We start from the raw sequence: 13,212 nt of genomic DNA on the forward strand, positions 1-13,212 counted from the left end.
AAGACATCTTTACGCTTCATTATTTTTTTCTTCAGGCTTACATTATGTTAGGTATATATCTTTTTTTAAACAGTTTGAACAAATGTATAAAATCATGTGGTATGTAGATACATGAAGTCAGGCCTTACAGGCTTAAGGCAACGTTTTGTTTATTAGGCAACAGTAAAACAGAACGACACAAAACAAATAAATAAAATATAATAAAAAAACAAGGGGGCATTATGTCATGCATTTATCTAGGCTTTTATTTTTAAATATTTTCCTGGACTTCCAGGCCAGCCATGAAACCTTCTCCGTCTTTCACCTCTGAAGAAGAAAATGCTAAAAGGAGTTTAGCAAGTCCAAAAACGGGCCGTTGTTTTTATTACATTTTCTGTTTTTTTGTTTATAAATTCTGGTGACAGGACAGGAAAAACAGCTTTGTTTTTAGTTTTTTCCGATTTTGATTTGTAAATGGAAAAATGGAAAAACAGAAATAGTATCCGTCTTTGGTTTTCAAGAAAAAAAACAAATTGCCTGAATGTAAACGGACCCTTTAATCCATCTGTCCTCTGAGCTCCTACCCTGGTTAGCATAGATCTATTAGCATACACTTCCTTCACACTGGCTGTTTCTCAATTGACTAGAACGTCAGTACGGACTCGTGTTCTCTCCAAGTCTGTTCTTGACTAGAACCCAGGAAAGTCTGGACTCTGGGAGAACGGGAGCAGAATAAATCTGGGTCAACTGGAAGAAGCGTACTGATGACATCACCACATTCAGCGCTAGTCTGGAGCTGCATTTCTCCTGTTATTAATAGTCTCTAGATAATAATGAATTCTGACTTTTTTCATTTAGTGGAGGAATAATAATGAACACAGTCAGATAAACACAAATCAAATGAACATTTTACCAAATAAAACAATCAAACCTCCATCAGAGCCAGCGGTACTTCACACACGGCTATGCAGAGAGAGGGCTGCTGCAGACGGGCTAATGCAGACGAGCTAACGTTAGCCCTGACTGCTGCAGACGGGCTAACCTTAGCCCTGGCTGGTGCAGACGTGCTAACGTTAGCCCTGGCTGGTGCAGACGGGCTAATGTTAGCCCCGGCTGCCGCTGACGGGCTAACGTTAGCCCCGGCTGCCGCTGACGGGCTAACATTAGCCCTGGCCGCTGCAGACGGGCTATCGTTAGCCCTGGCCGCTGCAGACGTGCTAAGGTTAGCCCTGGCTGCCGCAGACGGACTATCGTTAGCCCTGGCCGCTGCAGACGGGCTAATGTTAGCCCTGGCCGCTGCAGACGGGCTAACGTTAGCCCTGGTTACTGCAGATGGGCTAACGTTAGCTTTGGCTGCTGCAGACGGGCTAACGTTAGCCCTGGCCGCTGCAGACGGGCTAACGTTAGCCCTGGTTGCTGCAGAAGGGCTAACGATAGCTTTGGCTGCTGCAGACGGGCTAACGTTAGCTTTGGCTGCAGCAGACGGGCTAACGTTAGCTTTGGCTGCTGCAGACGGGCTAACGTTAGCCCTGGTTACTGCAGATGGGCTAATGTTAGCTTTGGCTGCTGCAGACGGGCTAACGTTAGCCCTGGTTACTGCAGATGGCCCCTCTGTTTATTCACTGAGCACGGTCCCTCTAGCGTTCTTTTAAATCGGTAAATTGCATCTGTCTCTGTCTCACTTTAACCATGAAGACATGTTCCCTTAACCCAGTGGTTACCAAAGATTTTCTTCTGGGCCCCCCTTTGGATTACAATAAAATTTCCAGGCCACCGTGTCACACACGGCTATGCAGAGAAAGGGCTGCTGCAGACGTGCTAACGTTAGCCCTGGCTGCCGCAGACGGGCTAACATTAGCCCTGGCTGCCGCAGACGTGCTAACATTAGCCCTGGCTGCCGCAGACGTGCTAACGTTAGCCCTGGCTGGTGCAGACGGGCTAACCTTAGCCCTGGCTGGTGCAGACGTGCTAATGTTAGCCCTGGCTGGTGCAGACGGGCTAATGTTAGCCCCGGCTGCCGCTGACGGGCTAACGTTAGCCCCGGCTGCCGCTGACGGGCTAACATTAGCCCTGGCCGCTGCAGACGGGCTATCGTTAGCCCTGGCCGCTGCAGACGTGCTAAGGTTAGCCCTGGCTGCCGCAGACGGACTATCGTTAGCCCTGGCCGCTGCAGACGGGCTAATGTTAGCCCTGGCCGCTGCAGACGGGCTAACGTTAGCCCTGGTTACTGCAGATGGGCTAACGTTAGCTTTGGCTGCTGCAGACGGGCTAACGTTAGCCCTGGTTACTGCAGATGGGCTAATGTTAGCTTTGGCTGCTGCAGACGGGCTAACGTTAGCCCTGGTTACTGCAGATGGCCCCTCTGTTTATTCACTGAGCACGGTCCCTCTAGCGTTCTTTTAAATCGGTAAATTGCATCTGTCTCTGTCTCACTTTAACCATGAAGACATGTTCCCTTAACCCAGTGGTTACCAAAGATTTTCTTCTGGGCCCCCCTTTGGATTACAATAAAATTTCCAGGCCACCGTGTCACACACGGCTATGCAGAGAAAGGGCTGCTGCAGACGTGCTAACGTTAGCCCTGGCTGCCGCAGACGGGCTAACATTAGCCCTGGCTGCCGCAGACGTGCTAACATTAGCCCTGGCTGCCGCAGACGTGCTAACGTTAGCCCTGGCTGGTGCAGACGGGCTAACCTTAGCCCTGGCTGGTGCAGACGTGCTAATGTTAGCCCTGGCTGGTGCAGACGGGCTAATGTTAGCCCCGGCTGCCGCTGACGGGCTAACGTTAGCCCCGGCTGCCGCTGACGGGCTAACATTAGCCCTGGCCGCTGCAGACGGGCTATCGTTAGCCCTGGCCGCTGCAGACGTGCTAAGGTTAGCCCTGGCTGCCGCAGACGGACTATCGTTAGCCCTGGCCGCTGCAGACGGGCTAATGTTAGCCCTGGCCGCTGCAGACGGGCTAACGTTAGCCCTGGTTACTGCAGATGGGCTAACGTTAGCTTTGGCTGCTGCAGACGGGCTAACGTTAGCCCTGGCCGCTGCAGACGGGCTAACGTTAGCCCTGGTTGCTGCAGAAGGGCTAACGATAGCTTTGGCTGCTGCAGACGGGCTAACGTTAGCTTTGGCTGCAGCAGACGGGCTAACGTTAGCTTTGGCTGCTGCAGACGGGCTAACGTTAGCCCTGGTTACTGCAGATGGGCTAATGTTAGCTTTGGCTGCTGCAGACGGGCTAACGTTAGCCCTGGTTACTGCAGATGGCCCCTCTGTTTATTCACTGAGCACGGTCCCTCTAGCGTTCTTTTAAATCGGTAAATTGCATCTGTCTCTGTCTCACTTTAACCATGAAGACATGTTCCCTTAACCCAGTGGTTACCAAAGATTTTCTTCTGGGCCCCCCTTTGGATTACAATAAAATTTCCAGGCCACCGTGTCACACACGGCTATGCAGAGAAAGGGCTGCTGCAGACGTGCTAACGTTAGCCCTGGCTGCCGCAGACGGGCTAACATTAGCCCTGGCTGCCGCAGACGTGCTAACATTAGCCCTGGCTGCCGCAGACGTGCTAACGTTAGCCCTGGCTGGTGCAGACGGGCTAACCTTAGCCCTGGCTGGTGCAGACGTGCTAATGTTAGCCCTGGCTGCCGCAGACAGGCTAACGTTATCCCTGGCTGCTGCAGACGGGCTAACCTTAGCCCTGGCTGGTGCAGACGTGCTAACGTTAGCCCTGGCTGGTGCAGACGGGCTAACCTTAGCCCTGGCTGGTGCAGACGTGCTAACGTTAGCCCTGGCTGCTGCAGACGGGCTAACCTTAGCCCTGGCTGGTGCAGACGTGCTAACATTAGCCCTGGCTGGTGCAGACGTGCTAACGTTAGCCCTGGCTGCCGCAGACGGGCTATCGTTAGCCCTGGCCGCTGCAGACGGGCTATCGTTAGCCCTGGCCGCTGCAGACGTGCTAACCTTAGCCCTGGCTGCCGCAGACGGGCTATCGTTAGCCCTGGCTGCCGCTGACGGGCTAACGTTAGCCCTGGCTGCTGCAGACGGGCTAACGTTAGCCCTGGCTGCTGCAGACGGGCTATCGTTAGCCCTGGCTGCCGCAGACGGGCTATCGTTAGCCCTGGCTGCCGCTGACGGGCTAACGTTAGCCCTGGCTGCTGCAGACGGGCTAACGTTAGCTTTGGCTGCAGCAGACGGGCTAACGTTAGCTTTGGCTGCTGCAGACGGGCTAACGTTAGCCCTGGTTACTGCAGATGGGCTAATGTTAGCTTTGGCTGCTGCAGACGGGCTAACGTTAGCCCTGGTTACTGCAGATGGCCCCTCTGTTTATTCACTGAGCACGGTCCCTCTAGCGTTCTTTTAAATCGGTAAATTGCATCTGTCTCTGTCTCACTTTAACCATGAAGACATGTTCCCTTAACCCAGTGGTTACCAAAGATTTTCTTCTGGGCCCCCCTTTGGATTACAATAAAATTTCCAGGCCACCGTGTCACACACGGCTATGCAGAGAAAGGGCTGCTGCAGACGTGCTAACGTTAGCCCTGGCTGCCGCAGACGGGCTAACATTAGCCCTGGCTGCCGCAGACGTGCTAACATTAGCCCTGGCTGCCGCAGACGTGCTAACGTTAGCCCTGGCTGGTGCAGACGGGCTAACCTTAGCCCTGGCTGGTGCAGACGTGCTAATGTTAGCCCTGGCTGGTGCAGACGGGCTAATGTTAGCCCCGGCTGCCGCTGACGGGCTAACGTTAGCCCCGGCTGCCGCTGACGGGCTAACATTAGCCCTGGCCGCTGCAGACGGGCTATCGTTAGCCCTGGCCGCTGCAGACGTGCTAAGGTTAGCCCTGGCTGCCGCAGACGGACTATCGTTAGCCCTGGCCGCTGCAGACGGGCTAATGTTAGCCCTGGCCGCTGCAGACGGGCTAACGTTAGCCCTGGTTACTGCAGATGGGCTAACGTTAGCTTTGGCTGCTGCAGACGGGCTAACGTTAGCCCTGGTTACTGCAGATGGGCTAATGTTAGCTTTGGCTGCTGCAGACGGGCTAACGTTAGCCCTGGTTACTGCAGATGGCCCCTCTGTTTATTCACTGAGCACGGTCCCTCTAGCGTTCTTTTAAATCGGTAAATTGCATCTGTCTCTGTCTCACTTTAACCATGAAGACATGTTCCCTTAACCCAGTGGTTACCAAAGATTTTCTTCTGGGCCCCCCTTTGGATTACAATAAAATTTCCAGGCCACCGTGTCACACACGGCTATGCAGAGAAAGGGCTGCTGCAGACGTGCTAACGTTAGCCCTGGCTGCCGCAGACGGGCTAACATTAGCCCTGGCTGCCGCAGACGTGCTAACATTAGCCCTGGCTGCCGCAGACGTGCTAACGTTAGCCCTGGCTGGTGCAGACGGGCTAACCTTAGCCCTGGCTGGTGCAGACGTGCTAATGTTAGCCCTGGCTGGTGCAGACGGGCTAATGTTAGCCCCGGCTGCCGCTGACGGGCTAACGTTAGCCCCGGCTGCCGCTGACGGGCTAACATTAGCCCTGGCCGCTGCAGACGGGCTATCGTTAGCCCTGGCCGCTGCAGACGTGCTAAGGTTAGCCCTGGCTGCCGCAGACGGACTATCGTTAGCCCTGGCCGCTGCAGACGGGCTAATGTTAGCCCTGGCCGCTGCAGACGGGCTAACGTTAGCCCTGGTTACTGCAGATGGGCTAACGTTAGCTTTGGCTGCTGCAGACGGGCTAACGTTAGCCCTGGCCGCTGCAGACGGGCTAACGTTAGCCCTGGTTGCTGCAGAAGGGCTAACGATAGCTTTGGCTGCTGCAGACGGGCTAACGTTAGCTTTGGCTGCAGCAGACGGGCTAACGTTAGCTTTGGCTGCTGCAGACGGGCTAACGTTAGCCCTGGTTACTGCAGATGGGCTAATGTTAGCTTTGGCTGCTGCAGACGGGCTAACGTTAGCCCTGGTTACTGCAGATGGCCCCTCTGTTTATTCACTGAGCACGGTCCCTCTAGCGTTCTTTTAAATCGGTAAATTGCATCTGTCTCTGTCTCACTTTAACCATGAAGACATGTTCCCTTAACCCAGTGGTTACCAAAGATTTTCTTCTGGGCCCCCCTTTGGATTACAATAAAATTTCCAGGCCACCGTGTCACACACGGCTATGCAGAGAAAGGGCTGCTGCAGACGTGCTAACGTTAGCCCTGGCTGCCGCAGACGGGCTAACATTAGCCCTGGCTGCCGCAGACGTGCTAACATTAGCCCTGGCTGCCGCAGACGTGCTAACGTTAGCCCTGGCTGGTGCAGACGGGCTAACCTTAGCCCTGGCTGGTGCAGACGTGCTAATGTTAGCCCTGGCTGCCGCAGACAGGCTAACGTTATCCCTGGCTGCTGCAGACGGGCTAACCTTAGCCCTGGCTGGTGCAGACGTGCTAACGTTAGCCCTGGCTGGTGCAGACGGGCTAACCTTAGCCCTGGCTGGTGCAGACGTGCTAACGTTAGCCCTGGCTGCTGCAGACGGGCTAACCTTAGCCCTGGCTGGTGCAGACGTGCTAACATTAGCCCTGGCTGGTGCAGACGTGCTAACGTTAGCCCTGGCTGCCGCAGACGGGCTATCGTTAGCCCTGGCCGCTGCAGACGGGCTATCGTTAGCCCTGGCCGCTGCAGACGTGCTAACCTTAGCCCTGGCTGCCGCAGACGGGCTATCGTTAGCCCTGGCTGCCGCTGACGGGCTAACGTTAGCCCTGGCTGCTGCAGACGGGCTAACGTTAGCCCTGGCTGCTGCAGACGGGCTAACGTTAGCCCTGGCTGCCGCAGACGGGCTATCGTTAGCCCTGGCTGCCGCAGACGGGCTATCGTTAGCCCTGGCCGCTGCAGACGGGCTATCGTTAGCCCTGGCTGCCGCAGACGGGCTATCGTTAGCCCTGGCTGCCGCTGACGGGCTAACGTTAGCCCTGGCTGCTGCAGACGGGCTAACGTTAGCCCTGGCTGGTGCAGACGTGCTAACCTTAGCCCTGGCTGCCGCAGACGGGCTAACGTTAGCCCTGGCTGCCGCAGACGGGCTATCGTTAGCCCTGGCCGCTGCAGACGGGCTATCGTTAGCCCTGGCCGCTGCAGACGTGCTAACCTTAGCCCTGGCTGCCGCAGACGGGCTATCGTTAGCCCTGGCTGCCGCTGACGGGCTAACGTTAGCCCTGGCTGCTGCAGACGGGCTAACGTTAGCCCTGGCTGCTGCAGACGGGCTAACGTTAGCCCTGGCTGCCGCAGACGGGCTATCGTTAGCCCTGGCCGCTGCAGACGGGCTAACGTTAGCCCTGGCCGCTGCAGACGGGCTAACGTTAGCCCTGGTTACTGCAGATGGGCTAACGTTAGCTTTGGCTGCTGCAGACGGGCTAACGTTAGCCCTGGCCGCTGCAGACGGGCTAACGTTAGCCCTGGTTGCTGCAGAAGGGCTAACGATAGCTTTGGCTGCTGCAGACGGGCTAATGTTAGCTTTGGCTGCTGCAGACGGGCTAACGTTAGCCCTGGTTACTGCAGATGGGCTAATGTTAGCTGCGGCTGCTGCAGACGGGCTAACGTTAGCCCTGGTTACTGCAGATGGGCTAACGTTAGCTTTGGCTGCTGCAGACGGGCTAACGTTAGCTCTGGCTAATGCAGATGGCCCCTCTGTTTATTAACTGAGCACGGTCCCTCTAGCGTTCTTTTAAATCGGTAAATTGTCTCTCTCTCTGTCTCACTTTAACCATGAAGACATGTTCCCTTAACCCAGTGGTTCCCAAAGATTTTCTTCTGGGCCCCCCTTTGGATTACAATAAAATTTCCAGCCACCCCCCCCCCCCCCCCCCCCCCCCCCCCCCCCCCCCCAATATTTAACTTTGCTATCATCAATACATTAAAAAAGCCTCTGTGCAAAATGGAGTGAAAACATTGAACAGCTCCCTGAGAGTTTTTTCTTTGTACTTTAATCCTCCCATCTTTTCAGTGGCTGTAGTGAGCCTGCTTTTTGCTGTAGATCTTCTCAAATCTGGGTTGCAGTGTCACAACTGTCCATTATGCTCAGTCAAGCAAGCACTGTTTTTTTTGTTTTTTTTTTTCTTAATTAGTCCATACCGCTTCCCGCGGCCCCCCTGTAATGGCATTGCGCCCCCCATAGGGGGCACGCCCCACACTTTGGGAACCACTGCCTTAACCTTTAGATGTTGGTTCTGTTCTTTAAAGTTTAATCATAATAATCGTCATGTTTCTGTCTGCAGCTGTTGTTGCTATGCCAACAGACCTGGAAGCTATGCACATGATGCTACATGAACAGCATGTTGTTGAAGAACCTGATGGTACCAGCTGGGGTTTACTGGGATCTAACTGGATTCAGTTTCCTTTATAGAACCTTCAGACATCAGTCAGTGATAAGTTAGTGGTTAACTAGATCATCCAGGTAGTTAGAGCTACAGGTGAGATCAGCTAGTCAGTCATTCAGTGATGGATTACCAATGTGATCAGGAACCATGTCATCTACCTGGATAGCTTCCTGAGGAACCTTGACAGCAGCACCCTGTTACCCGGCAACAGACCAGGTGGGTGGGGGGCGTGGCTTAGGTCCAGGTATACACTGAGACTCCACCCACTTTGGTCACATACAGTCAGGCGAACACCTGAAAAACAGACCTGGTTAGATGTGGATCCCTGCAGGGTTCTACAAATCTGTTGGTTCTACCCGAGGTTTGAATGGTTCTACCTGAGGTTTGAATGGTTCTACCAGAGGTTTAAATGGTTCCACCCGAGGTTTAAATGGTTCTACCCGAGGTTTGAATGGTTCTACCTGAGGTTTAAATGGTTCTACCTGAGGTTTGAATGGTTCTACCCGAGGTTTAAATGGTTCTACCAGAGGTTTGAATGGTTCTACCAGAGGTTTCAATGGTTCTACCCGAGGTTTGAATGGTTCCACCAGAGGTTTAAATGGTTCTACCAGAGGTTTGAATGGTTCTACCGGAGGTTTGAATGGTTCTACCCGAGGTTTGAATGGTTCTACCCGAGGTTTAAATGGTTCTACCCGAGGTTTTAATGGTTCTACCAGAGGTTTCAATGGTTCTACCCGAGGTTTGAATGGTTCTACCCGAGGTTTAAATGGTTCTACCAGAGGTTTAAATGGTTCTACCCGAGGTTTAAATGGTTCTACCCGAGGTTTGAATGGTTCTACCTGAGGTTTAAATGGTTTTACCTGAGGTTTGAATGGTTCCACCTGAGGTTTAAATGGTTCCACCCGAGGTTTAAATGGTTCTACCTTATGGTTAAATGGTTTTACCTGAGGTTTGAATGGTTCCACCCGAGGTTTCAATGGTTCTATGTGAGGTTTAAATGGTTCTACCCGAAGTTTCAATGGTTCTACCCGAGGTTTCAATGGTTCTACCCGAGGTTTCAATGGTTCTACCCGAGGTTTAAATGGTTCTACCCAAGGTTTGAATGGTTCTACCTGAGGTTTGAATGGTTCTACCCCAGGTTTAAATGGTTCTACCCGAGGTTTGAATGGTTCTACCCCAGGTTTGAATGGTTCTACCCGAGGTTTCGATGGTTCTACCCGAGGTTTCAATGGTTCTACCTGAGGTTTAAATGGTTCTACCTGAGGTTTAAATGGTTCTACCTGATGGTTAAATGGTTTTACCTGAGGTTTCAATGGTTCTACCCGAGGTTTAAATGGTTCTACCAGAGGTTTAAATGGTTCTACCCGAGGTTTGAATGGTTCTACCAGAGGTTTCAATGGTTCTACCCGAGGTTTAAATGGTTCCACCCGAGGTTTGGATGGTTCTACCCGAGGTTTGAATGGTTCTACCGGAGGTTTGAATGGTTCTACCCGAGGTTTGAATGGTTCCACCCGAGGTTTGAATGGTTCTACCCGAGGTTTGAATGGTTCTACCCGAGGTTTCAATGGTTCTACCCGAGGTTTAAATGGTTCTACCAGAGGTTTAAATGGTTCTACCCGAGGTTTGAATGGTTCTACCCGAGGTTTGAATGGTTCTACCCGAGGTTTGAATGGTTCTACCAGAGGTTTCAATGGTTCTACCAGAGGTTTAAATGGTTCTACCAGAGGTTTCAATGGTTCTACCAGAGGTTTCAATGGTTCTACCAGAGGTTTCAATGGTTCTACCCGAGGTTTGAATGGTTCTACCCGAGGTTTGAATGGTTCTACCCGAGGTTTGAATGGTTCTACCCGAGGTTTGAATGGTTCTACCCGAGGTTTGAATGGTTCCACCCGAGGTTTGAATGGTTCTACCCGAGGTTTGAATGGTTCTACCGGAGGTTTGAATGGTTCTACCCGAGGTTTGAATGGTTCTACCGGAGGTTTGAATGGTTCTACCCGAGGTTTAAATGGTTCTACCCGAGGTTTCAATGGTTCTACCCGAGGTTTAAATGGTTCTACCCGAGGTTTGAATGGTTCTACCCGAGGTTTAAATGGTTCTACCTGATGTTTAAATGGTTCTACCTGAGGTTTAAATGGTTCTACCCCAGGTTTAAATGGTTTTACCTGAGGTTTGAATGGTTCCACCCGAGGTTTGAATGGTTCTACCCGAGGTTTAAATGGTTCTACCAGAGGTTTCAATGGTTCTACCCGAGGTTTGAATGGTTCTACCCGAGGTTTCAATGGTTCTACCCGAGGTTTGAATGGTTCTACCCGAGGTTTCAATGGTTCTACCCGAGGTTTAAATGGTTCTACCAGAGGTTTAAATGGTTCTACCCGAGGTTTGAATGGTTCTACCCGAGGTTTGAATGGTTCTACCCGAGGTTTCAATGGTTCTACCCGAGGTTTCAATGGTTCTACCCGAGGTTTGAATGGTTCTACCAGAGGTTTAAATGGTTCTACCAGAGGTTTGAATGGTTCTACCAGAGGTTTCAAAGGTTCAACCTGATGTTTAAATGGTTCCACCTGAGGTTTAAATGGTTCTACCTGATGGTTAAATGGTTTTACCTGAGGTTTCGATGGTTCTACCCGAGGTTTCGATGGTTCTACCCGAGGTTTCAATGGTTCTACCCGAGGTTTCAATGGTTCTACGCGAGGTTTGAATGGTTCTACGCGAGGTTTGAATGGTTCTACCAGAGGTTTGAATGGTTCTACCAGAGGTTTAAATGGTTCTACCAGAGGTTTCAATGGTTCTACCAGAGGTTTCAATGGTTCTACCCGAGGTTTCAATGGTTCTACCCGAGGTTTAAATGGTTGTACCCAAGGTTTGAATGGTTTTACCTGAGGTTTCGATGGTTCTACCTGATGTTTAAATGGTTCCACCTGAGGTTTAAATGGTTCTACCCCAGGTTTAAATGGTTCTACCTGATGGTTAAATGGTTTTACCTGAGGTTTGAACGGTTCCACCCGAGGTTTGAATGGTTCTACCCGAGGTTTAAATGGTTCCAACCGAGGTTTGAATGGTTCTACCCAAGGTCTGAATGGTTCTACCAGAGGTTTAAATGGTACTACCAGAGGTTTGAATGGTTCTACCGGAGGTTTGAATGGTTCTACCCGAGGTTTGAATGGTTCTACCGGAGGTTTAAATGGTTCTACCCGAGGTTTTAATGGTTCTACCAGAGGTTTCAATGGTTCTACCCGAGGTTTGAATGGTTCCACCCGAGGTTTAAATGGTTCTACCAGAGGTTTAAATGGTTCTACCCGAGGTTTAAATGGTTCTACCCGAGGTTTGAATGGTTCTACCTTATGGTTAAATGGTTTTACCTGAGGTTTGAATGGTTCCACCTGAGGTTTAAATGGTTCTACCTTATGGTTAAATGGTTTTACCTGAGGTTTGAATGGTTCCACCCGAGGTTTCAATGGTTCCATGTGAGGTTTCGATGGTTCTACGCGAAGTTTCAATGGTTCTACGCGAGGTTTCAATGGTTCTACGCGAGATATCGATGGTTCTACCCGAGGTTTAAAGGGTTCTACCCAAGGTTTGAATGGTTTTACCTGAGGTTTGAATGGTTCTACCCAAGGTTTGAATGGTTCTACCCCAGGTTTGAATGGTTCTACCCCAGGTTTGAATGGTTTTACCTGAGGTTTCGATGGTTCTACCCGAGGTTTCAAAGGTTCAACCTGATGTTTAAATGGTTCCACCTGAGGTTTAAATGGTTCTACCTGATGGTTAAATGGTTTTACCTGAGGTTTCGATGGTTCTACCCGAGGTTTCGATGGTTCTACCAGAGGTTTAAATGGTTCTACCCGAGGTTTGAATGGTTCTACCAGAGGTTTCAAAGGTTCAACCTGATGTTTAAATGGTTCCACCTGAGGTTTAAATGGTTCTACCCGAGGTTTGAATGGTTCTACCTGAGGTTTGAATGGTTCTACCCGAGGTTTCGATGGTTCTACCCGAGGTTTCAATGGTTCTACCCGAGGTTTCAATGGTTCTACCCGAGGTTTGAATGGTTCTACCCGAGGTTTGAATGGTTCTACCAGAGGTTTGAATGGTTCTACCCGAGGTTTGAATGGTTCTACCCCAGGTTTGAATGGTTCTACCCGAGGTTTGAATGGTTCTACCCGAGGTTTCAAAGGTTCAACCTGATGTTTAAATGGTTCCACCTGAGGTTTAAATGGTTCTACCTGATGGTTAAATGGTTTTACCTGAGGTTTCGATGGTTCTACCCGAGGTTTCGATGGTTCTACCCGAGGTTTCAATGGTTCTACCCGAGGTTTCAATGGTTCTACGCGAGGTTTCAATGGTTCTACCAGAGGTTTGAATGGTTCTACCAGAGGTTTAAATGGTTCTACCCGAGGTTTGAATGGTTCTACCAGAGGTTTCAAAGGTTCAACCTGATGTTTAAATGGTTCCACCTGAGGTTTAAATGGTTCTACCTGATGGTTAAATGGTTTTACCTGAGGTTTCGATGGTTCTACCCGAGGTTTCGATGGTTCTACCCGAGGTTTCAATGGTTCTACCCGAGGTTTCAATGGTTCTACGCGAGGTTTGAATGGTTCTACCAGAGGTTTGAATGGTTCTACCAGAGGTTTGAATGGTTCTACCAGAGGTTTGAATGGTTCTACCCGAGGTTTGAATGGTTCTACCAGAGGTTTCAATGGTTCTACCCGAGGTTTCAATGGTTCTACCCGAGGTTTCAATGGTTCCACCCGAGGTTTAAATGGTTCCACCCGAGGTTTAAATGGTTCTACCCGAGGTTTAAATGGTTCTACCCGAAGTTTGAAAAATTCTACCCGAGGTTTGAATGGTTTTACCTGAGGTTTGAATGATTCCACCCGAGGTTTCAATGGTTCTACGTGAG

General features: G+C 51.0%; 1 protein-coding gene across 8 annotated transcripts in view; it reads right to left on the reverse strand.

Annotated features, from left to right (window-relative positions):
* ctc1 (CTS telomere maintenance complex component 1) overlaps positions 1-13,212 on the reverse strand; it is a 74,301-nt gene that overhangs the window by 19,847 nt on the left and 41,242 nt on the right. For all 8 annotated transcript variants that reach the window (XM_038278131.1, XM_038278129.1, XM_038278127.1 and 5 more), the window contains one exon: positions 8,474-8,609. In XM_038278131.1, the coding sequence (XP_038134059.1) occupies positions 8,474-8,609 (136 nt within the window). The remainder of the gene's footprint in view (positions 1-8,473; positions 8,610-13,212) is intronic.

This window comes from Cyprinodon tularosa, unplaced genomic scaffold (assembly GCF_016077235.1).
Source record: "Cyprinodon tularosa strain WSP-4 unplaced genomic scaffold, ASM1607723v1 ctg1385, whole genome shotgun sequence".
NCBI classification, from domain to species: domain Eukaryota; kingdom Metazoa; phylum Chordata; class Actinopteri; order Cyprinodontiformes; family Cyprinodontidae; genus Cyprinodon; species Cyprinodon tularosa.